Source organism: Hippocampus zosterae, chromosome 9 (assembly GCF_025434085.1).
Source record: "Hippocampus zosterae strain Florida chromosome 9, ASM2543408v3, whole genome shotgun sequence".
Taxonomy (NCBI): Eukaryota; Metazoa; Chordata; class Actinopteri; order Syngnathiformes; family Syngnathidae; genus Hippocampus; species Hippocampus zosterae.
Genome location: NC_067459.1, coordinates 21,748,857 through 21,770,772, shown reverse-complemented (window position 1 = coordinate 21,770,772; position 21,916 = coordinate 21,748,857). Strand labels below are relative to the sequence as shown.

At 49.2% G+C, this 21,916-nt stretch overlaps 1 protein-coding gene across 2 annotated transcripts; it reads left to right on the top strand.

Annotated features, from left to right (window-relative positions):
- Positions 1-121: 121 nt before the first annotated feature.
- shq1 (SHQ1, H/ACA ribonucleoprotein assembly factor) lies at positions 122-18,399 on the top strand. 2 transcript variants are annotated; one of them, XM_052076091.1, is made up of 12 exons: positions 122-212; positions 828-998; positions 1,148-1,212; positions 1,512-1,640; positions 1,732-1,892; positions 2,008-2,120; positions 2,206-2,303; positions 8,254-8,411; positions 8,982-9,035; positions 10,496-10,619; positions 12,709-12,829; positions 17,504-18,399. In XM_052076091.1, exons 2-12 carry the CDS (start codon positions 856-858, stop codon positions 18,102-18,104), a joined length of 1,767 nt encoding a protein of 588 aa, XP_051932051.1. In that variant the 5' UTR covers positions 122-212; positions 828-855; the 3' UTR covers positions 18,105-18,399. The 2 variants fall into 2 exon arrangements, with proteins under 2 accessions (XP_051932051.1, XP_051932050.1); XM_052076090.1 differs by having other exon boundaries at positions 138-216.
- Positions 18,400-21,916: the final 3,517 nt, after the last annotated feature.

The following is a 21,916-nucleotide window of genomic DNA, read 5'->3' as shown; positions in this document are numbered from 1 at the left end:
TCTAAACTCTTCATATCAACTGAAATAAAGACTGTTGAATACACGAGCTGGAGCCTATATCGTGCAAATAAAAGAATGTCAAAAATAAATAACACAGTCAAAATAAACCGACGAGTGACTATGACATCTTATTGACCGTGTACGCGGTTCATTACGGTAAAACATGGCCGCTTTATCGGGCGCTCTGTGTAAGTGAGGCTTGTTTCTGTCTGGTGAGTGCATACAGTCACGTTTTTACTCTTTAACCGTATTGTATGTTAACGGCAGTTCAACAAAACGGGTAACCGCTATTGTGCGGAATGAAAATGGAACAATGTTCACAAATTCGTGTTGTAACTGTGGTGATTTCGGCCACATTGCTTGTATTCGCATCAACGTGGTCCGGGTAAACAAAACTCCCATTGAAAAACTACGACGTCAGGTTTGCCGAGCAGACACGTAAAAATACTTTAACGTATGGACACAGCGCTGACTTTATTCTTCTTTCTTTGGCATTTCCTACGATTCGGTGTAATGTACACACAAATTATTGACATGTGCTCAATATCCAGAATTATATTGGCGTTACGGGCGTAATGTGCTCAACTCTTACTTACGAATTAGCGTGACAAAAGTCATGAATGTCAGTGAATGCGTCATCGTATTCTATCGCAAATACAGCCAAACAACCAAATACAATTCTAATCGTAATAGTATTTGTTGGCCACATGTTTAGGAGACATGTAACAAGCACAACGTTTTAACAGAGGGAACCACACAGGGGCGCACTACAGTCAGCAGGTCTCCAGCCAGCGTTGAACGCGTCCTTGTCCTTGCTCGCTCTGCAGGTCCTTCCTTTTCACCCCAATATTCACAATGATAACGCCTGCGTTTGACCTGAGCCAGGATCCAGAGTACCTTATCCTCTCGGTCCGTGTCCCCTACACCAGAACGTCAGAGTTCGACCTCTACATTGATGGAGCTGATGTGAAATTCTATGCCAAACCCTACTTTCTGAGGTGAGTTGATCAGCTTCCTCCAACATATAACAGCTGCTTTGGAGTGCAGAGGTGTAATGCAAATTCAATGTAATCAAAATGTCATTACCTTTAGTAGCAAAATAAGAATTTCAGGTCAAGTCAACCATCTCTGTCATTATTATTTTTAGGTTAACGCTTCCAGGAAGGGTAGTGGAAGATGGAAGAGAAAAAGCCACATTCGATATTGATAAAGGTATGTAATAACACAACGGGAAGGAAGGGGGTGGGAGGTTGTTTTAGTATGTAATACAAGCGTGTTTTATTGACAACATGCTGTGTCAAAATAATCCTGCATCATCTGCTCAAAAATCTCCTGGAATGAATGTCGTTGTGTAGACTTGTAACGAGCAACTTAGATTTTTTTTTGTAATAATGAGACCTGAAATCATATGCATATGCTGTATGGACTTTCTTACTTTTTGACAATTCGGTACATCCGTAAAGATAGATTGAGATACCACGAATAAAAGTGTAAAACTTGTCTATCTGCAGGACTCTTCACTGTGCACATCCCTAAAGAAACATCTGGAGTGCACTTTGAAGGCCTCCAGATGCTGACAAGTCTTCTCGCCCCCAGAGGGTCCCGCTCAGCAAAGCCTCTGTTAGAGGACATCAGCCCAGGTAAGTCACGACAGTGCGTCATCGGCAAGTGGCACTCATTTGCACATGTTCGTGTGACTTGTGTCTCCATCGGTGTTTGGATTTTGAAAAGATTGTCGTGAAAGTGGATCCAACGATGATGCGGAAGATGAGGAGGAGTTTGACTGGCAGGTGGAGCAGGAAGTGTACGTGGAGAAATCGGAGGAGGAGCTAAGTGGCCTGCAGAAATATGGCTTTGGCAATAAGAGGTCCGGAGTGTTTGGCAGATTACAGGTAAGACATGCGAAGAACGCCCTCGCCACGGATCAAAGCCGATTCCTGATATTAAGATTTAATTCGTCATGCCATTTAATTGTTGCTGTTGTTGTTGGTCTTTATGTTCTGACAGGAAGAACTCAGTGATGTGATAGATGTCATAAATCCAGACGGCACAACAACGGCGGAGAGGAGACAAGCACGGCTGGAGGCAGAGGCAGAGGCCTTTTCCCCGGATCATTACCTGTAACTATAACGCCAACCAAAACGGAAACGTCTCTTCTTTGCAGCGTGTCGTGTCTTTCCGCTGACCTATTTGGTATCGTCGCAGAGCTGATTTGTTTGAAGATGATGAGATCAGGAGACTGCTGCAATTCAAAGCTTGGTGGACAAAACTTTGTCCTTCACCTGAGCAGGAAGAAGAGCCCGGTATGTTTGTCTTGACCCGTTTATGCCAATGTATTGTAATCTTTAAAAATAGGACTTGTGCATTCCGTTTGATCCCAAATACGTTGCAAGTAAGGCCTCAGCTTGCATTTTGGTTAGCAGCAAGTTTGTTTTTGATCAGTCGTGTTCTGTGAGAAGTGAGGAGTCTCTTATAATCTCTTGTGTTATGTCGTTGTAGTTTTTTTTTTTCAAGAACTGCACTTGAGAAAATACAGATGGTCAAATTTAGGATGTCAACAAATAGTGAAATGAGATGCGCCCAAACGTGAGGGACCGCATTTACATCCGTAAACACTGCACCACCTGACGTTGTGTTTTGTCAGCATGCGTGTAGTTATTTATATTAAAATCCTGCAATACACATTGTTGTTTGGGGGGTGGGGGGGACTCCCCATACTAATAACTTTATCCTGTATCTGAAAATATTTTATTGCATATCAAATGACAACATGGAGTCCAAAATCATCATCATGTTAGTCTGACCTCACATAGCCGAAAGGATGTTGTCTCTATCTGAATAATAATAATATCTGAATAAGAAGGCGTGGCCGCGATCTTGTCGAATCTCTTTCAGCCCAGTTAATTACCTCCGACATCGTCCTTTTTTTTGTAGTACACTCCAATGGATTTCACTGGTGGGGGGGTTTCTCTTCAACACAGTGCTAACATTGTTCCCATGCAAATGCATGAATACCCAAAGGACACATCAGTCAAGTCTTCTTACGGTCCACCTCAAGAGGAGGAGGGTCAAGGCTCGGCTTGCCGGTTAGGAAGCTGCATTGCCTAAAATGCCCCAGGGCACCTCAGGAGCAAAATTTACGAGAGCTTGAACTCGGACCTCACTCAGTCCACTGGTTCACGCTGATGCCTTCTGGCATCGTTCAAGAAATGCTTCCGTGACAACCCGAAAAGGGGATTACAGATTCTCAGCATCATGCTTCCTTCCGCAGTTCAAAGTGGCTTTTATTATCCCTTTGCCATCCATCGAGAAAGAAAATCAATTGCTCATGAGCTTAAGGCGCAGATGAGCTCTTTGATAGCTGGAGCGTCCCGACTTTGTTTCTTTTTCCAGAGCCACGACGGCTGGCGAAGGCCTCCGCAAGCTATCCAGCGCGTCTCCACATCCGCTAATACCGACACGATTTAAGGAGGCGCACGGCCCCGCAGTTAACAGCTTAGATGGGAGTGCGCGGCCGCTAGCGGGCTCGAGCGAGGATTTAGATTTCAACAGATAACATTCTCACCGGAGGCAGCGCTTTTAGCGGTGTTGCGGGACCCTTCTCGCCGCGCGCATTCGTAACGATATTTCGAATACGTTCGCACTCGGGTGCGATGGCTCGTGGCGTCTGTTTGGTCAAGTGCCAACGCTATCGCGCGAAGCCCCGATGCGCGCCAAACCTGGCCGTGGTTAAACATCTGACAGCAGCATGTGTTCCTTTCACGGAGGTGTGCTTTTTGAAGTGCCAGTTTCTGTTTTGACGCATGGCAGGGGTGGAAGTGCACCGTAAAGCCGAAATGTGTAACAATAAACATCATTCTATGCAACGATGCCACTTATATTGACCTCTGCACGAGGCGAGTGTTGCCCGCGTTGGCAACCAATTGACTTCACACGTCACAGCTGATTAAAATTAATTAATTAACTAATTAATTAAAATTAATTTGACGGCGGCCCGGTAGGCCAGTGGTTAGCACGTCGGCTTCACAGTGCAGAGGTACCGGATTCGATTCCAGCTCCGGCCTCCCTGTGTGGAGTTTGCATGTTCTCCCCGGGCCTGCGTGGGTTTTCTCCGGGTGCTCCGGTTTCCTCCCACATTCCAAAAACATGCGTGGCAGGCTGATGGAACACTCTAAATTGTCCCTAGGTGTGAGTGTGAGTGTGAATGGTTGTTTGTGTCTGTGTGCCCTGCGATTGGCTGGCAACCGATTCAGGGTGTCCCCCGCCTACTGCCCAGAGACAGCTGGGATAGGCTCCAGCACCCCCCGCGACCCTCATGAGGATCAAGCGGTACGGAAAATGAATGAATGAATGAATAATTTGAAATAGTTGCACCTCACCGGGCAAAATGTCATATCATGTCCGATATTGGTCAGTTCTCAATGTATGCATACCTTTCTTATGACTCGGCTTTTGTATAAAGACAGCAATTCCCTTTTTTTAGGTCCACTTCAGCCCTCTTTTTTCACTGCTCTGCACGTCACCTGACAGATGGGTGCGGACCCGAGTATTAATGAAGTCGAAAGCGAAGCTTTTGTCTTCTCTGGTGTCAGGGCCATCACACGGACAGGGCCCAGCTGTCCACTGCAGGCCGGCGTTCATACACCGTCGCCAACTAAATGGACCTGACAGCTTGGCCTTTCACGACCTACTGAAGCTTGTTATGGCTAGATTTAGATGTCACTGGCAAAACTGTGACCTTTGACCACATTTAGGGTAACCGCGGCACAATCTAATGTTAAGTTTTCGAGTACCGTCCCTACTCAACTCAGCTATATTTCTAGAGCCCTTGAAAACAACCACCGCTGTTTCCAAAGTGCTGTACGTGGAGCAAAAATAATTCATCCTATAAACATTCATTCATTCATTTTCCGTACCGCTTGATCCACATGAGGGTCGCGGGGGGGGCTGGAGCCTAGCCCAGCTGTCTCCGGGCAGTAGGCGGGGGACACCCTGAATCGGTTGCCAGCCAATCGCAGGGCACACAGAGACGAACAACCATTCGCACTCACACCTAGGGACAATTTAGAGCGTTCAATCAGCCTGCCATGCATATTTTTGGAATGTGGGAGGAAACCGGAGCACCCGGAGAAAACCCACGCAGGCCCGGGGAGAACATGCAAACTCCACACAGGGAGGCCGGAGCTGGTATCGAACCCGGTACCTCTGCACTGTGAAGCCGACGTGCTAACCACTGGACTACCGGGCCGCCCCATCCTATAAACAATAAAACAAAAATAAATAACAGACGGTAGAACGCACAAAAACAGTCAAACTACGAATCAAGTCTCATGCTGAGTCGAATAGGATCTTCAAAAGAACTCTATAATGAGCCAATGAACGGATGTCAGAGTAGGAGTGACGTGCTCCCTCTAACGAGTACCAATCAAGAGGCTAGCGGCAGCATTTTGGACCAACTGGAGGCGCTTCATGGAGGATTAGCTGACTTCAAACTGAAAAGTGCCTTACAATCATCCAGCGGGGATCTAACAAAGGCATGAATGACATTTTCAAAGTGCTCCTCACAAAGGAGAGGTTTGACTTCAGCCAGCTGCCAAAGATGAGCTAGATTTAACAACAAATTTAACAAAATCCGAGACCGTTAGCTTAAGATCCGCAAAGTGGGATGTACAAGGGACACTGGGGCCGCAGTGTTAGCCATATTCTGACCCTAATTTAACAAACCAGGAATGGTTTTAAAGCCTCCATAGTCTTGATGGCAACGCGTATTTTCAAGAGATGGCGGCGAAATGAAAATTCATTGCTGAAATGTGAAACCGAAAATGAGGAAACCAATGTTTGTAGCAAATAGGAGGCTCTATTTTCAAATGCTAACAAAACATTGTGACCTTACTACATGGATTTTGCGTTGAATAAGCAACGTGTGAGCACTTGATGCATATTTCCGAGTCACACCAAATGAGCGCTGCGGGCGACGGGCTCGGGGGGCCGAGATGAGACGAACTTGGGATGGACCACGGCGTGATTAAGTTTGCGTCTGCAAAGTCATCAAGAGTAACACTCGTGTTGTTTTTAATTTCAGGACTCTCGATTGACTTTTGTTTAATGGTTGTTTTGGCACAAAAGTGAGGTGCGCCAGCTATCTGTCAAGTGGGGAGAATAATTATTTGATCCCTTGATGAAGTCGTAAGTTTACTTACTCAGGAAGAAGAGTTTTCCATTTATTTTTGCGCCTTTTCACGCCGAAAAGAACACCGCAGCCACAGTCTGCTTTAGCAGAATGCTCATTTTACCTTGACGGCTTTGTGACGACGACGACGTGGAAGATCTGCTGGCGATGTTTGACTTGACTCGCCACCCCTCCCTTAAGTTAGTGCCTAAGGAAGAGTGCAAACAGATGTGCTCGCTCGCAAAGTAGTGTAGCTCTTTGTTGCCCGTGCCAGACGCACCGAGGATGGAGTCAGGTAGCATCTGCGGGGAGCTCACGTAATGCGGCAGGAATCTCCGGAGCTCCCACTGCAGCCAGAGACCAAGTGCAATGTGTGCATGTCATGCAGACGCACGAGGAATGCATTTTTTTTTTTGTTCGCTGTTCTTTCTTTTTGAGTCGATCACTGCATCATCTTGGTCATACATGCAAACCTTCAGTCGTGTGGATAAATACGCTATTTGGACAAATCTATATATATATTGCGCCTCGTCCCGCACGCGGTCTGTCCTTCCGTCTGTCCCTTTTCAAAACGTACCTACTTCACCGCGCCGCTGCGCGCCGCCACTGCGCCGCTCAGGCAGTGGCTCACTACGATCGCGCGGGCATCTTAGCGAAAAAATGTTGTCTACCCACAAGCATTGCAATGAAATTGTTAGTTATTTAGTAGAGCTAAACATCTCTTTATTTTCGCGATAAGCAATGAAGATGAACAAAAAGTTGAACCAAGCAACAACACTTTTGTGGGCCAAAGGCCCACCTTACCAGCTAGTGCATTTATAAATAACCTGTCATGTCGGGTGAAAAAAAAAATAAAGCCGAAGCTGTTCTTCTTTCACGTTTGTATTATCTGCATGACAAAGAAGTAATGTGATGATATCAACTGCGTACAGCGCCATACTAGGGATGGCTGGGGCAGTTTCAGAAAGCTGTTTTTTCGATATTTTTTTTCCCCTGGCATGCTCGCAGTGGAAGGTTTCAAAGCAGAGGGCATTTAGTTGGTCGCAGTAGCGCTGGAACCATATTGCTGCATCAACGGTAAATTGCGATCCGAGAAATCTGTACGGACATCAACAGCTGTTCACTGACATTATTTTTGGGCAGAATTTTAAATCAGGCAGAGACATTAATATTTAAGATTGTCGCCTCGACGCGGGCGTCTGACGTCTTTGGGAAGGAAGGGGCAAAACCGGGACAAAAGCGGGAGCCGTGACAGTTTCTATTCATGACAGCACTTGGTGTAGCTCCTTCAGCCAGAGACTTGTTACACCCGCGTTGCGAGAAGGAGAGATACCCACGCTCGTTCCTACCGAGTGCTGTCAGGCTGCTGAATAAAAATAACAATAATAATAATAATAGGGCGGCCCGGTAGTCCAGTGGTTAGCGCGTCGGCTTCACAGTGCAGAGGTACCGGGTTCGATTCCAGCTCCGGCCTCCCTGTGTGGAGTTTGCATGTTCTCCCCGGGCCTGCGTGGCTTTTCTCCGGGTGCTCCGGTTTCCTCCCACATTCCAAAAACATGCGTGGCAGGCCGATTGAACACTCTATATTGTCCCTAGGTGTGAGTGTGAGTGCGAATGGTTGTTCGTTTCTGTGTGCCCTGCGATTGACTGGGAACCGATTCAGGGTGTCCCCCGCCTACTGCCCGAAGACAGCTGGGATAGGCTCCGGCACCCCCCGCGACCCTAGTGAGGATCAAGCGGCTCGGAAGATGAATGAATAATAATAATATTAATTAAATGATGTGAAAGACAATTGTAAATAGCACTGCGATTTTTCCATTTTGTATTTATATTGCACTTAATTGAATTTGTTGTTTTTTTTCTTCTTTCTACCTACATACTTGCTGCTGGAGGCTGTAAATTTCCCCAGTGTGGGACAAATAAAAGGATATCTTATTCCTCAATGTTTTTTGTTGTCGTTGTTCCCCCCGCCCCCTCTTGAAATTGCATAAAGACGATTCCCTAAAGCAGGCGTTGGTTTACCGTTCTGTGCATATTTGATTTGATTGCGATTTTAATGCCGGCTCCGTCTCGTTGTCATGCAGTTATCCAGTTCAGCAGCGAGGAGAAAGAGCAGTTGAGAAAATTCAACAACCGGTCGTACCTCCTCGACAAGACTTTGCGGCGCCAGGTGTGGCTCGGCCTCGTGGACATGATCCTGGCTTACTGCTATGAAGTGCGCTCGACGGAGGGAGAGCACAATGTAAGTGGCCGCGTTTTAGGTGTGAAGAGGCAATTCCTGCAGAGAAGCACTTGTAGCCCCGGATGACAAAGTCAAAATCTTTCACACCCCTTTTCCATTTTATTCATGGCCTTAAGAGATGACTGAGCGCTCGGTCATGACCTCTTTTGCCCCCCCCCCCCTTTGAGATGAGTGCACAGAGGCAAGATGAGCAAGGCGTTTGCCTTTGTAGAAGACAAGTGGCGCCCTCGAAATAAGACTCAAACCCTAAAATAGACGCATGAAAAAAAAAACGCTGAACCCAAACAGCTTGGTTGAAGGTTTCACCAACATCTACCAAAAGTTGGAGGCGTACGTGACGGCCAAAAAACGTCTCTGGAACCCTCGTCTGAACTCAACGGGACGTCAAATTATGCCTCATTTTTGGCCCTTTTGTCGAGGTTCATACTTTTTATTCTGATGTCCGTCCAATTTTTTTTCCCCCTAAAAAAAAATCCAATTCCAATGAGTCAGTATCTGCGAGGGCCCCTTTTGTCGCTGCTTGCGGCTCTCTCGTTTTATTTTGCGATTATTTCCCGTCCTTTGATGCAGGTGGAGTCGCCGTGGACAATCCGAAAACTCAGTGGGACGCTGTGTTGGCTGGAGGTATGTTTTGCCTCGAAATAACAATGAGTGCAATTCTTGTGGTTGTTGTATGATTGCCGAGACATTCGTAGTTATCTCATTTTTCAACCAAAAAAAAAAATTTTTTTTTAAAGCAACGGGCATGGTGATGTTACACTTTCTCAATGGATTTCTTTTCCAATATTCAAAATAGATTGTTTGGATTTTGTCATTGTAATTATAATTCTCTGGGCGGCCCGGTAGTCCAGTGGTTAGCACGTCGGCTTCACAGTGCAGAGGTACCAGGTTCGATTCCAGCTCCGGCCTCCCTGTGTGGAGTTTGCATGTTCTGCCCGGGCCTGCGTGGGTTTTCTCCGGGTGCTCCGGTTTCCTCCCAGATTCCAAAAACATGCGTGGCAGGCTGATTGAACACTCTAAATTGTCCCTAGGTGTGAGTGTGAGTGCGAATGGTTGTTCGTCTCTGTGTGCCCTGCGATTGGCTGGCAACCGATTCAGGGTGTCCCCCGCCTACTGCCCGAAGACAGTTGGGATAGGCTCCAGCACCCCCTGCGACCCTAGTGAGGATCAAGCGGCTCGGAAGATGAATGAATGAATTATAATTCTCAATTTACGGTTTGGGGCTTTTGGCTGAGCAATGCCGTCTGTCAGTGTTTAGGTACAGTTGCCCTTCCTCGTGAGGAAATGCAGATTAGGAAGTGGATCCAGTTTTCATCCAATGACCACAGCGAGGGGGGGGTGGCTCTTCCTTTGTGGCTGCACCAGAGTACAACAACAGCCTCCCACTGGCTCATCAGTCAGTCCGAAATTCTCCTGTGCCAAGCCCCACCAGAGATCACAAACTCATTCACTCCCAAAGACGTTTTCAACCGTCTTTTCAGACTCGGTCTAGAATTGGCTGGTACTGAATGAGTTAAAAGGATGAGCCTCATCTTTACCCCTCATCTCGCAGGCCTCCCTCCCTCCTCCCCTCGACAGCGTGAAACTTGTCCTCAGTAGACTGCTGGTGTGACTGAGTTGAATTGCCCGCAGCGGCAGAGCTTATTTACACACTCGTGCTAAACATGCCGGAGGGAGAGACTGATCTCTGATGACACTCGCGTCCCAGCTCACAGTGCACCCTTAATAGGCCTCGATGAAGGAGAAGAATACAAGAGATCAAATCTCCCGGGGCCGCTACCATTACCGGAGCGATCTGAGTGCGGATGCCGTGTTTAAGGACGAGCGGCAAATTAAGAGGCGAGTGGAGCGGCGGTGGTGGGAGTTTGAAGCGCCCATTTTGTCTGCTCAATAAACGGAGGGGGATTGTTCAAAGTAATTAACACGCCGCAGACTGCGATGAACGCCAATAGGAGTCTGCGTTAAAGTGAGAAAAAAAGCCCCCCGCGGCCAAAATGGCTGCACCCGCGTGGACTGCCGTCGCCGTCGGGAGGTGATTTCGTGCCGGGTTTATTTTGTGAGCGTCTTCTCCTCTGCCCCCTCAGACGTACAGCTCCTTGCAGGAGGTCCTGGTATCCTTCGGAAGAAGGGTTTTATGCTATCCGCTCTACCGGCATTTCTGCCTTGTGTCCGCTGCCGTTTCGGACGCAGCTGCGGTCTTTGGCTCAGGTGAGTTCTTCTTAACCAACATTGCGTCGAGCCTGCGCCTGCTTGCGTGAGGTTTTTTTTTTTTTTCACATTGCTGTGAAAACATAAGTGTCGCTAGTTGGTGTTTTTTAATTGGTTACCATTTTGCTGGATTTTTTTTTTTAGGGGGGGGCGGCAATGATTTTAAAGCTCGTGCATGACAACAAATTTTAGGCCTTTTTACCCGGGGTGAACATTTTTGCGCCTCATCCTGTCAGAATGCAAATTGATCCGGAGAAACGGCATCCGGTCTCGCTTTTCCCCTCGCCTTACCGTTGTAGCACCCTCAAAGCATGTTTTGCGCACTCAATATGGAAATTGCTGCTCTATCCGAAAACCTCCGCGGTGGTGGGGGCTCAGTCCTCAGGCGACTTGACTTTGGGACCAGCGGGTTTCACTTGCGATCCCACTGTGGGCGGAAATTGTGGCCGTTTGCCCACGAGGGTGAAAAACAAGCACCGTGACCACACCGGTCACGTGTTTTTCGTATGTTGGCTGTGATTCCTTGAGGTCTAACATGACATCATACATATTGGTGAACATTCATTCATTCATTCATTCATTCATTCATCTTCCGAGCCGCTTGATCCTCACCAGGGTCGCGGGGGGTGCTGGAGCCTATCCCAACTGTCTCCGTGCAGTAGGCGGGGGACACCCTGAATCGGTTGCCAGCCAATCGCAGGGCACACAGAAACGAACAACCATCCACGCTCACACTCAAACCTAGGGACAATTTAGAGCGTTCAATCAGCCTGCTACGCATGTTTTTGGAATGTTGAGGAAACCGGAGCACCCGGAGAAAACCCACGCAAGCCCGGGGAGACCATGCAAACTCCACACAGGGAGGCCGGAGCCGGAATCGAACCCGGTACCTCTGCACTGTGAAGCCGACGTGTTAACCACTGGATCACCGGGCCGTATGGGTGGACAACGCAGTCTAAAATATCACGTCTCTAATCTTCTTCCCTACTTAGCAGATGCGTCCTTAAATTGGACGTGCCATTCAACTGCTCCTTGGAGCAATTACTCCTCTGAATGTCAATAAACAATTTTCCGTATGAAAAAAAAAAAAGGGAATCTCGGAGGCAAGTGGGTGTTTTGACTTCACGCGATCCAAGTGGTGACTTATCGAGGGCAGAGTTCCCCCACCCCCCCCGCGCGCGCGATCCCGTGCTCAAACGAGAACCAAATGTTTGCGTAAGGTTTTCCGCACGGCGAGTGGACTGTTTATTTTGACTGGCTTGGAATGTCTTGGACAATGCCGCCTGGCTTTGCAGAGGCGGAGAACGGCATTTTCGCTTTCCCCTTTGGAGATTGTTGGCTCTATCAAGAGGCTGTTTAGGTGCGTGATTGAAGGGGAAGGAGAGCTTTGGCGGTCTCACTTCTCAACCGAAGCAAAAAAAAATGTTGGAATCATAAATACTGCAGCAGGCCAGAGTATCGTTCCACATGTGACGTTTTCGGGTGGAGAGGGGGGTTTAGAGACAAGTCAAGCGATGACATGGGTCCTGAACTATGGCAACCCTCCAGGAAAAATTGAGGAAATCGGCATGCTTGTGGCCCACTTCTGGTGAAAACAGTTGCAAAAAGACGAATGCCAACGCTAATTCGCAGTAATTGAGTTGGTTGAGACGTTTGCAAAATGCAAACGCGGAACAAAAGGCCCTCCGTGCTTCCCGATAAAAGAGCTCCGACGACTGCTGCTATTTTTGTTGTTTGAAAATCAAACACGTTTTTGACAGCGACGCAGGCTGCAATTAGGCAGACAGGTTGACGACTAAAAATAGAACTGTCCTGCTTTTTTCGTCTTTCCCTGGATTCTCCCCCCCCACCCCACCCTCTGCATAATCAAATTCTTGACCAGAAAGCCTTCTCAAACGGTTTGGATGAAATTACTCGCGTGCCTTAATGGGATTTTTGCTCTGATGTTGTACCCTTGTCTTTGATGTAGACAACACGGGCTACAAGCCCGGAGATGTGTCTGGCGTCTGTCAGCAGCTGGGGCTGCCTTGTAACGAATACAAATGTTTTCATTTGCATGCCGTGTTATGTTCCCCCCCCCCGCGTCTAGGGAGAGCCTGCGTCCTCAAATGCCTGCTTGATATTCACCAAGTCTTCAGACGGAATGACCCGGCCTACATACTCAACGATCTCTACGTCACCGACTACTGTATCTGGATCCAGAAGGTCAAGTAAGTTCACGCAGGATCGATCTGGCAACATCGACACACAACGCACGCCTTTTGCGACCTGCGTCTTGGAAATCATTGCCTAATAGCCCGGGGAAGTGCCACTCAGTCCGTGTGAAGCATTAACGCTCTTTGAGAGAGAGGATTAGCGGTGTTATTTGTCGGAGCGCCGCCAATTGAATTACCGCGCCAGGCTGAGATGCGGGTCTTGGCCGTCCCGCGTGTCAAAAAGTGCCACCGGCGCGCGTTTGGCGCGAAAGTGACGCGGCTGCGTCCAAAGGAGAGTCGGCGGCTCCTCGCCACACATCGGATGATTGATTGACACTTGCGCATAAGGCAATTTGCTGCCGCGGAAAAAGAAAATGTGATCGCCGCCGTTGTTATGAGCAAGTGTGGGAACGATTTGAGGCTCAACATACAAATCGGGGGGGGGGGGGGCTTGGTTTTAACATTGAACCACAAACAACACGGGAGAACTGTCAAGTATGAACGTATGAAATGATAAATACAGTGAAGCATCGTCGAAAAATACAATATGCAGTATACTGTGTATGCTGTTATTAGGGCTGGGCACGCCTTGTTGAGAACCTCACAAGTTAAGGCAGAGTAGATTTAATTTTTACATTTTTATGTTATTTTTTTGTTAGGTTGGGAATCAATTCGGGGCGGCCCGGTAGTCCAATGGTTAGCTCGTCGGCTTCACAGTGCAGAGGTACCGGGTTCGATTCCAGCTCCGGCCTCCCTGTGTGCAGTTTGCATGTTCTCCCCGGGCCTGCGTGGGTTTTCTCCGGGTGCTCCGGTTTCCTCCCACATTCCAAAAATATGCGTGGCAGGCTGATTGAACACTCTAAATTGTCCCTAGGTATTGAGTGTGTGTGCGAATGGTTGTTTGTTTCTGTGTGCCCTGCGATTGGCTGGCAACCGATTCAGGGTGTCCCCCGCCTGCTGCCCGAAGACGGCTGGGATAGGCTCCAGCACCCGCATGTTTTTGGAATGTGGGAGGAAACCGGAGCACCCGGAGAAAACCCACTCAGGCCCGGGGAGAACATGCAAACTCCACACAGGGAGGCCGGAGCTGGAATCGAACCTGGTACCTCTGCATTGTGAAGCCGACGTGCTAACCACTGGACTACCGGGCCGCCTCCCTGTTTATTTACTTTTTTTTAAAATACATTACAAAGATATTGAATGCGCATTCTATTGGCGTCGATCAGGTTTCTCTCGCAATGTCGATTGAAATGAAATCGTTGCGTCGCTCTGGCCTTCAAGAAAAACAATGCATGAAAATAAGCTATACGACGCTGACATCGAAAGAGGAGTGCAGAACACAGCGGAGAGATTCTCCGAACCCATTGAAACCTCATCAATACCAATTGACCAATCGCTTTGTGCAGATTTGCCAACGTACGCAGACTGACTTGCAAATGCTTGAAGTCGAGCGTTTTAAGTTGTCGCCAAAGTCATCGAATCAGCTCAGCCTTGGCTCGGATATGCCGTTTTGTTGCCGCAGCCCTTTTGTATCGTTTGACAGCATTGTTTTCTTGCTTCTCCGCGAGATATCCCAACCCCCCGCGCAGGATTTGTCATGTAAGCAAATCATCTCTGGGGGGGCTGAGCGGAGTGACGAGACGTAATCTTCCAGCCTCGGTGCCGTTCCCTTGCGTCTTGTCAGATGAGCCGAGACGCCATCGGTCTCAAATGAAGGGGGACAACGGCGATTAATGGTTGTTTGTAGGCCTGGGGGGCGTGGGGGAGTGGGGGGGCTTGATTTATTTAATCTTCTTGTCGTCCCACATGCATTTCTTCTCATAAAGTCCCCCCGACTGCACCGACATCAGCCTCAGATTTACAACCCTCATAAAGGCGTCACTGTGATTTAAGCCAAAGGGCAGGCGCTCCCTTTTTTTTTTTTACTCTCACCCGCTCGCCAGCGCTACGCAGTCAAAACAAAGCGGCGGCCTGGCGCACCCGCTCAGAAGCGCCCTCTTCAACAAATGACCGCTCAGATTCTCCAAACCTTGTGAAAGTTGCGCAAAGATTTGAATGCAGCAGCGGGTTGCCAACAAGTGGCCTCACTTCGCCGCATGTCTGATCGATACATCTGATCACACGCTTGATCCGTAAGAGGACGGCCGTGCACAGACCTGCCGAATCAGGTTCTCTCTGTCACACCGAGCGTCAGACTGTAATCGAGCGCTCCGATGCACCGACGCTGAACTTTCTCGCCGTCTTCCCATTTTCATGGAAAGACGTTTGGCAGACGGGAGGCGTCTTTGTCTTTACAAAAGTTTTCCACCCTGGAAAGAGCCCAGCCCTTCTCACTTTAATGAAGGCGAGCCAAAACGGCAGTGTAGTCATGACCGGTTTGTGTATGAGGTCCCCCCCCCACCCCCCTCCTCTGGCCGTAGCCTTTGTATTCACCACAGGCCAAGCTTCTCCCACCACAGAGCGAGGGAGGGGGAGGGAAAACAAGCTCGCCTCTCCAATGCTAACTCAATAATGACTTCCCACGGGAGGGGCGGGGTGGGGAGGTGGGGGGGGGGGCAATACAGGGCGGTCTTTGAAGTGGCTGGTCCGCTGGAGCCTCTCCTGCCTCAGTCGCGCCGTCGGACACCCCAACACAAATCATTAGCGACGGATAGAACGTCCTTGTCGCGTGCGCTTATTTTTCAGCTCATTGTCTGGACACGTAATGGAAGTTCCTTTTTGTCACGTTTCACTGATGGTGAACGTGAGACTTTTTTTTTTTTTTTTTTTTGAATGTCCCGATTCAGAACTCCGGTGAAAACTTGGACACGAATGGACACTTAGTCACGCCAAGGTCAAGTGATGCCTAATCTAATTGTCATTGAGGGGCGGAGTCAGTCTCTGGATCCTGCGCTACACTTTGGGCACGTGCGAATTGTTTCTGGTGATACAAGAGGCGGGTCTCTTGAAAGGGGAGAGATGGGAACGGATTGGATGAAGCCACTAAATGGACCCCCCCCCGTGCAAATCCAGGCCCAGGGACAGGTGTCTTCTTCTTCTTCTTCCGCAGCTCTGAGAGTCGACCACAAAGTGGTTTTGGAGGCCTCTCTACACCGTGACCCCGACGGACGAGTGTCAATCGCGGGCAGAGGAACTGTGGATCCACAATGCGGATTTCCCATTTGCCGGCCGCACGCTCCGCGAAATCAATCTTCAATTGATTGCTCAACAATAACAAATTGAATTTGAGGTCAGGCGTCTGTGAACGCTCTTCCGCGCGAGATTATGCCTTGATGCGCCTTGCTGGAAAAGAAGTTAGCACCAAGCGGATGATGTCAGGGCACCTTTGTCGTCGTCCGAGTTGGATCAACTGAGTGCAACCCGCCAGTCAGTTGAACCAATCAAAAGACGACGGAGTAAACACGGGGGCAGTAATCAAAGACATCCGCCGTGTGTTTGGTCTTCTTGGCCTGGAGCTGCTTTGTTGCAAGACAACCTTTGTTCTGGGAAATAACGAAAATGATTGACGTCAACCCCCTCAGCAGACTGCGGTGTCTCGCTTTAGCCTCGACGTGTCTTCCCTCCCGCTGAGGTTGGCACCATAGCGGCGGGGTGTCAAAACGTTGACGGAGCAGATCAGAAACACAAACGTGACAGAGGATCAAAACTGAGCCAAACGTTGCCGTTTGGTGCAAAAAAAACCTTTGGAAAGAGAACCGAGACAAGAGCGTCATAGCATCAATATTTCACTGCAAAGTGCTAAAAGCAAGGAACTAGTTTGTGTTCAGGGTTGGGAGGGGGGGGTCCTTGTCTGCCTGTACTTAATATGAATCAGCTCGCTTTACAGCGAGGTATTAATGAACACGCAGCCTAAATTTCCTTTAAAAAAAATAAAATAAATAATCACTCCTCAAGGGGGGTCGGGTGGGGGGGGGCTCTTAGGACTACACAGGAAAGAGTAACAGTTGTTCGACACAGGCAGTCGGTCAATTGGACGAGAGTGGGGAACGGGAGCTGAGAGGGGAAATGTGAATGACCGCAAAGGAGTTCCTCCCAAGCCCCCCCCCCCCCACACACACACACACACATACACACACACTGAGCACAAATCGGCTTCCCCAACCTGAACGGACACAGTCTGAATCTCGGTGACCCACAGAGGGCCGCTCGTAATCACCATGGCGAAGGAGGCGGCACGCATCGCGCAGAATGCAGTGCTCAAAGGGTTTAGGGTTGTTTTTTGGGGGGGGTTGTGGGGGGGGTTAACTGAGACGGCATGAAGTGTGTGCCGGCAGAAGCATCGATATGCACAATAGGAGCCTGCTTGGACTTGGACCCGGCAATAAAACACTTTGGCCCACGCTCGACTGGAGTCTGTGTGTTAAAACGATAAAACTGCAGCTGCAGGATGAGGCCGATGCTATTGTTGAGCTACTATTATGTGTAAAAAAAAAAAAAAAAACAGCCCCCCCCCACCCCCCCTCCCCGTTAATGCAGAACAGCCAAATCATGCAAAATTGTGAATAAAAGGTCATCCACTGCAGCGGGTGCGTTGAACAATGAAAAGAGAGTAGCGGCGTCACGGAGATATTTGCCGAGTCGCCGTCCAATTTTTTTTTTTTTTTTTGCTCGCTTTTGCACCGGAGGACCCGTCTCAGGAATCGGGCGCCCCTGAACTGAGTCGTTCTGTCTCTTTATCCAATCTCGTAGGTCAAAGAAGTTGTCAGCCTTGGCCGCTGCACTGCAAAAAGTCTCCCTCCAAAAAAGGGACTTAGATTTGGACATCGAGGAACTCGAAGAGGCGGCCACGGCGGTTCTCAAAGAGGAGGAAGACGGCGCTTCCGAGAGCGCTTCGGTGCATCATAGCGGCAACAGTTCCAGTGACAGCGGCGCTTCGGGAGACGACGACGACGAGTCTGAAGACGAAGGGCGAGCAGCCGGCGCCGAATGCCGTCGCGGGGAGGGAGGGGAGTCATCTAAGGACAGCCCTCTTCAGCCGCCACACACCTCCGCCGTCTGCGCCGCCGTCCCGCCGGAGCGAGCGGCCGCGCGGATGCCGGCGGAGAACGAGGTCCGCGTCCTCCCCCGAGCCCCGCGAGGCGCCGCGCCGCTCATCCAGGAGCTCCAGGAGCTCAAAATCTCGGAAGAATTCCGTGACGGACCTGAAGCGGAAAGAGAGCCTTCGCAGCGGAGCGGAGCGTCGTCGGGAGGGAACGGCGGCCGTGAGACTACTTTGTTGGAGTCGAGCCCTCGCGCAAACCCCCTGCTCATCATTCCGAAAGGGGAAGATCCTCACACGCCGGACTCGTGAAGTGCTCATTGGAGACTTATTTTCAAATGGAAATCCCCCCCCCCCCCCCCTGTGTAAGTCATTTCACGAATTGGGATCGCCTTTCATTTGTGTTCATGACTGTACTGATTTAATGTGTGCTTTCACACTCGTTACCATTTCTTAATTTGGGAGACTTTTCTTTGTTTCATTAAATTAGCATTGATAGCTTCTTTTTTTATTATTATTATTTTTTTTTCATCAGACAACAGTCGCCATGTGTTATTTTCTTATTGCCCGCCCGTGCCTGACTTACAATAAATGTTTATTGAAAGAACTGACATGTTTTTGCGCATTTTGTTTTTTTTGGTGAGAGTAGCCAGTCGCAATTTTGTCAAGTGGCTGCAGGTTGCTAAAGGAAACTCGACAACAACCAATGAGTTCACGTTGTCAAGAAGGTATTTCGCAACAGTCACTTTCGGTTGATGAAAAGCCACTCTCAGGTGTCATGTTTCGGTTTGTGACCAACAGGTGGCACTGTGGGGCTTTTCCTGCAGCTGCACACCTGTTGGTCATTAGGTAATTAGTGGCTATAAAAGGAGGTCATTAGGTAATTAGTGGCTATAAAAGGACTCCCGGCCAACTACTCATTGTTGGGTTGTTGTTTGTATGCTACTGTCATGTATTTTTTTTATCTTTTTATCGTCATGTGTTTTGTTTGATACTTTGGACTTTGTTTGTTTTGGATTTAGTTTTCTGTTTTAACACAGGGCGGCCCGGTAGTCCAGTGGTTAGCACGTCGGCTTCACAGTGCAGAGGTACCGGGTTCGATTCCAGCTCCAGCCTCCCTGTGTGGAGTTTTCATGTTCTCCCCGGGCCTGCGTGGGTTTTCTCCGGGTGCTCCGGTTTCCTCCCACATTCCAAAAACATGCATGGCAGGCTTATTGGACGCTCTAAATTGTCCCTAGGTGTGATTGTGAGCGTGGATGGTTGTTCGTCTCTGTGTGCCCTGCGATTGGCTGGCAACTGATCCAGGGTGTCCCCCGCCTACTGCCCGAAGATGGCTGGGATAGGCTCCAGCACCCCCCGCGACCCTAGTGAGGATTAAGCGGTTCAGAAAATGGATGGATGGATGGATGTTTTAACACAATCTTTCAAGTACACCCGGCTCCTTCCTCCTGCTTGCTTTTTTTGGGGTCCACCACCACCTCGCAAACGTGACATCCGCACGTGCCCCTTCCGTTACGGCTGCTGAGTCCCACATTCTTAACACGCTGGCGTAAGTTTGTGTGAATTTTCATTTGTCTCTGACAACCTCGACGTAGCTAAAGAAAGCTACTAAGCAAGCTAAAGCAAAGCTCGCTCCACTTCTTAAAGAGAACCCGAAGCGGAGAAGGGGCGGCGGCGACCGAGCGTGCACGAGTGATTGATTCATCCGGCGTGAACGGCGGAGCTCCGTCGACACGGCTCAATTTCAACTGCCTCGTACCGGGAGAGAGAAAACAAACACGGAAGCGCACGTCAGCCAGATAGATGGCGTCCGCTGAATGGGAGCTGTTTGTTTGAGAGATAAGAGTACCCCAAGGCCCGAGGTAGCCGCGAGATAGAGCTGCAAAGACAAACTGACACGAGCGCTTGTGCAGCGACCGCGGGCGTAATTCATTTCATTCGTACGACTGGACTGCCTACAAGGAACGCAGCTAGAGTGCCAGCCAAATATGATCTGCTTTGGATTGGGGGGGGGGGGGGGGGGGGGAGAGATTTTGATCCCTTGTGAAGGAGGGCCACCACCAGTGACGATTTGTTCCGCCGAATGATTTGACGTGAAGCACCGCGTTACCCAGATGGACGTTGTTTGTGTCCGGGACCTCCCAAGTCGGAGCATCCGCCGAGCGGCAACTGCTGCGACTCCGACCATTTCGGGAGTCGTGTGTGTGTGTGTGTTGGATTCTTTATCCTCTGGGATGATGTCGCACCATCCACGTAGCTGCCAGCCCACCGCCCTGCTCACGCGCCCTGTTATGAACACGCAAGCCGGATCAGGAGTTGCTGATGCCAACCCCGCATGGACCAGAGAACCGTCGGGTAAGAATAAACGAACCATCCGACTAAAGTACCTTTTGAATTTGCATCTTGTGACCTTGACCTGTTGTGTCAATGGACCCCTTTGGTTTGGCGCGCTCCACAAATACAGTGATCCCTCGCTACTTTGCGGATTTTTTCAAACATAAGATAATATAAGATAAGATATCCTTTATTCATCCCACACTGGGGAAATTTACAGCCTCCAGCAGCAAGAATGTATGTAGAAAGAAGAAAGAGAAAAAAAACAACAAACATCTTTCAATTAAATGCAATATGAACACAAAATGGATAAATCGCAGTACTATTTACAATCTTCCTTCCTTCCTTCATTTAATTATTATTATTATTATTTGTTATTTTTTATTTTATTTATTTATTTATTGGGAATGGTTTTTTTTTTTACATATACAGTACATGGAGTACAGTACTGTATTAGTTGCTCTATGTGACTTGCTGTTGTTTTGGAGCTTCTCGCAGACTGAGGACTTTTTTTTTACCCGTTTATGTTAATTGGACGCTACTTCGCGGATTTTCGTTCATCGCGGGTGGTTTTGGTCCCCATTAACCGCGATAAACGAGGGATTACTGTATTCCCTTTGGTGTTTTGTGAGAAAGGCGGCAAACGAGGCACCGCGGGTGGTCACGCTTGCGACTCAACTTGACTCTCATCGAAAACTCGATCTGCTCTCGTGGTTCCTGAGAGGCAAATTGAACGTGGTGCTCGAAAAGTTAAATAACCCTTGAGAAGAAATGAATCGGGTGAATCGTGCGAATCTAGCACTCCATTTTCAGAAGCGTTACCCCTGAAGGAAGTTTTGAAACAAATCCTTGTCATCACCATGCGGCAAGATGACGCCGCCTCAGCGGCTCTGCCTCGCCGTTTTTCCCGGGAATCGGTGCTCGCAACGTCCGTGAAATCTCCGCACGACCCCGGGCGGGCACGTGTTACCAGACGGCTTGACGCTGCGAATCGCCTCCGCCCGCGCGTTTCGTTCACCTTGCAAGGTGTGCTGGCCTCGAGAAGATGCCGTTGACCCGCTGACATCACGGTCCGTGTATTGCATTTAAAATTCTATTAGCATAATATGAGCAGGGGAGGGGGTGGGGGGTGCTGAGACAGCGTGGCATCGGGTGGGGAAAAAACAAGGGCGAATTTGGAATGAGGCTGACTTCTCTTGTCTCACCAGTTTCATGGAAATGTGACTTTTGATATTGCTTTGGTGTGCCGTTTTGTGGACTTGAGTTGGGACTCCTTGGCACTTGACTTTTCTCGGACGCGGCCGTTGGACTTGCCACTGGACTGACGTTTGATATTCCTGGAAATGAACATCCTCCTTCAAAAGAAACTGGAAGTAAAGGTTTTTCCGATGGCCGAAATAGCCGCATGGTTGGTTGACCCTGACTGTCAGCCAACAGCATCCATCCATCCATCCATCATCTACCGCTTATCCGGGGCCGGGTCGCGGGGGGCAACAGCTTTAGCAGGGAAGCCCTGACTTCCCCATCCCTAGCTACTTCTTCCAGCTCTCCCCGGGGGATCCCGAGACGTTCCCAGGCCAGCTGGGTGACATAGTCTCTCCGGCGTGTCCTGGGTCTTCCTCGGGGTCTCTTGGGGACATGCCCGGAACACCTCACCAGGGGGGCGCTCAGGAGGCATCCGAATCAGATGCCCAAGCCACCTCATCTGGCTCCTCTCGATGTGGAGGAGAAGCGGCTCGACTCTGAGCCCCTCCCGGATGACCAAGCTTCTCACTTTCAGCCAACAGCAG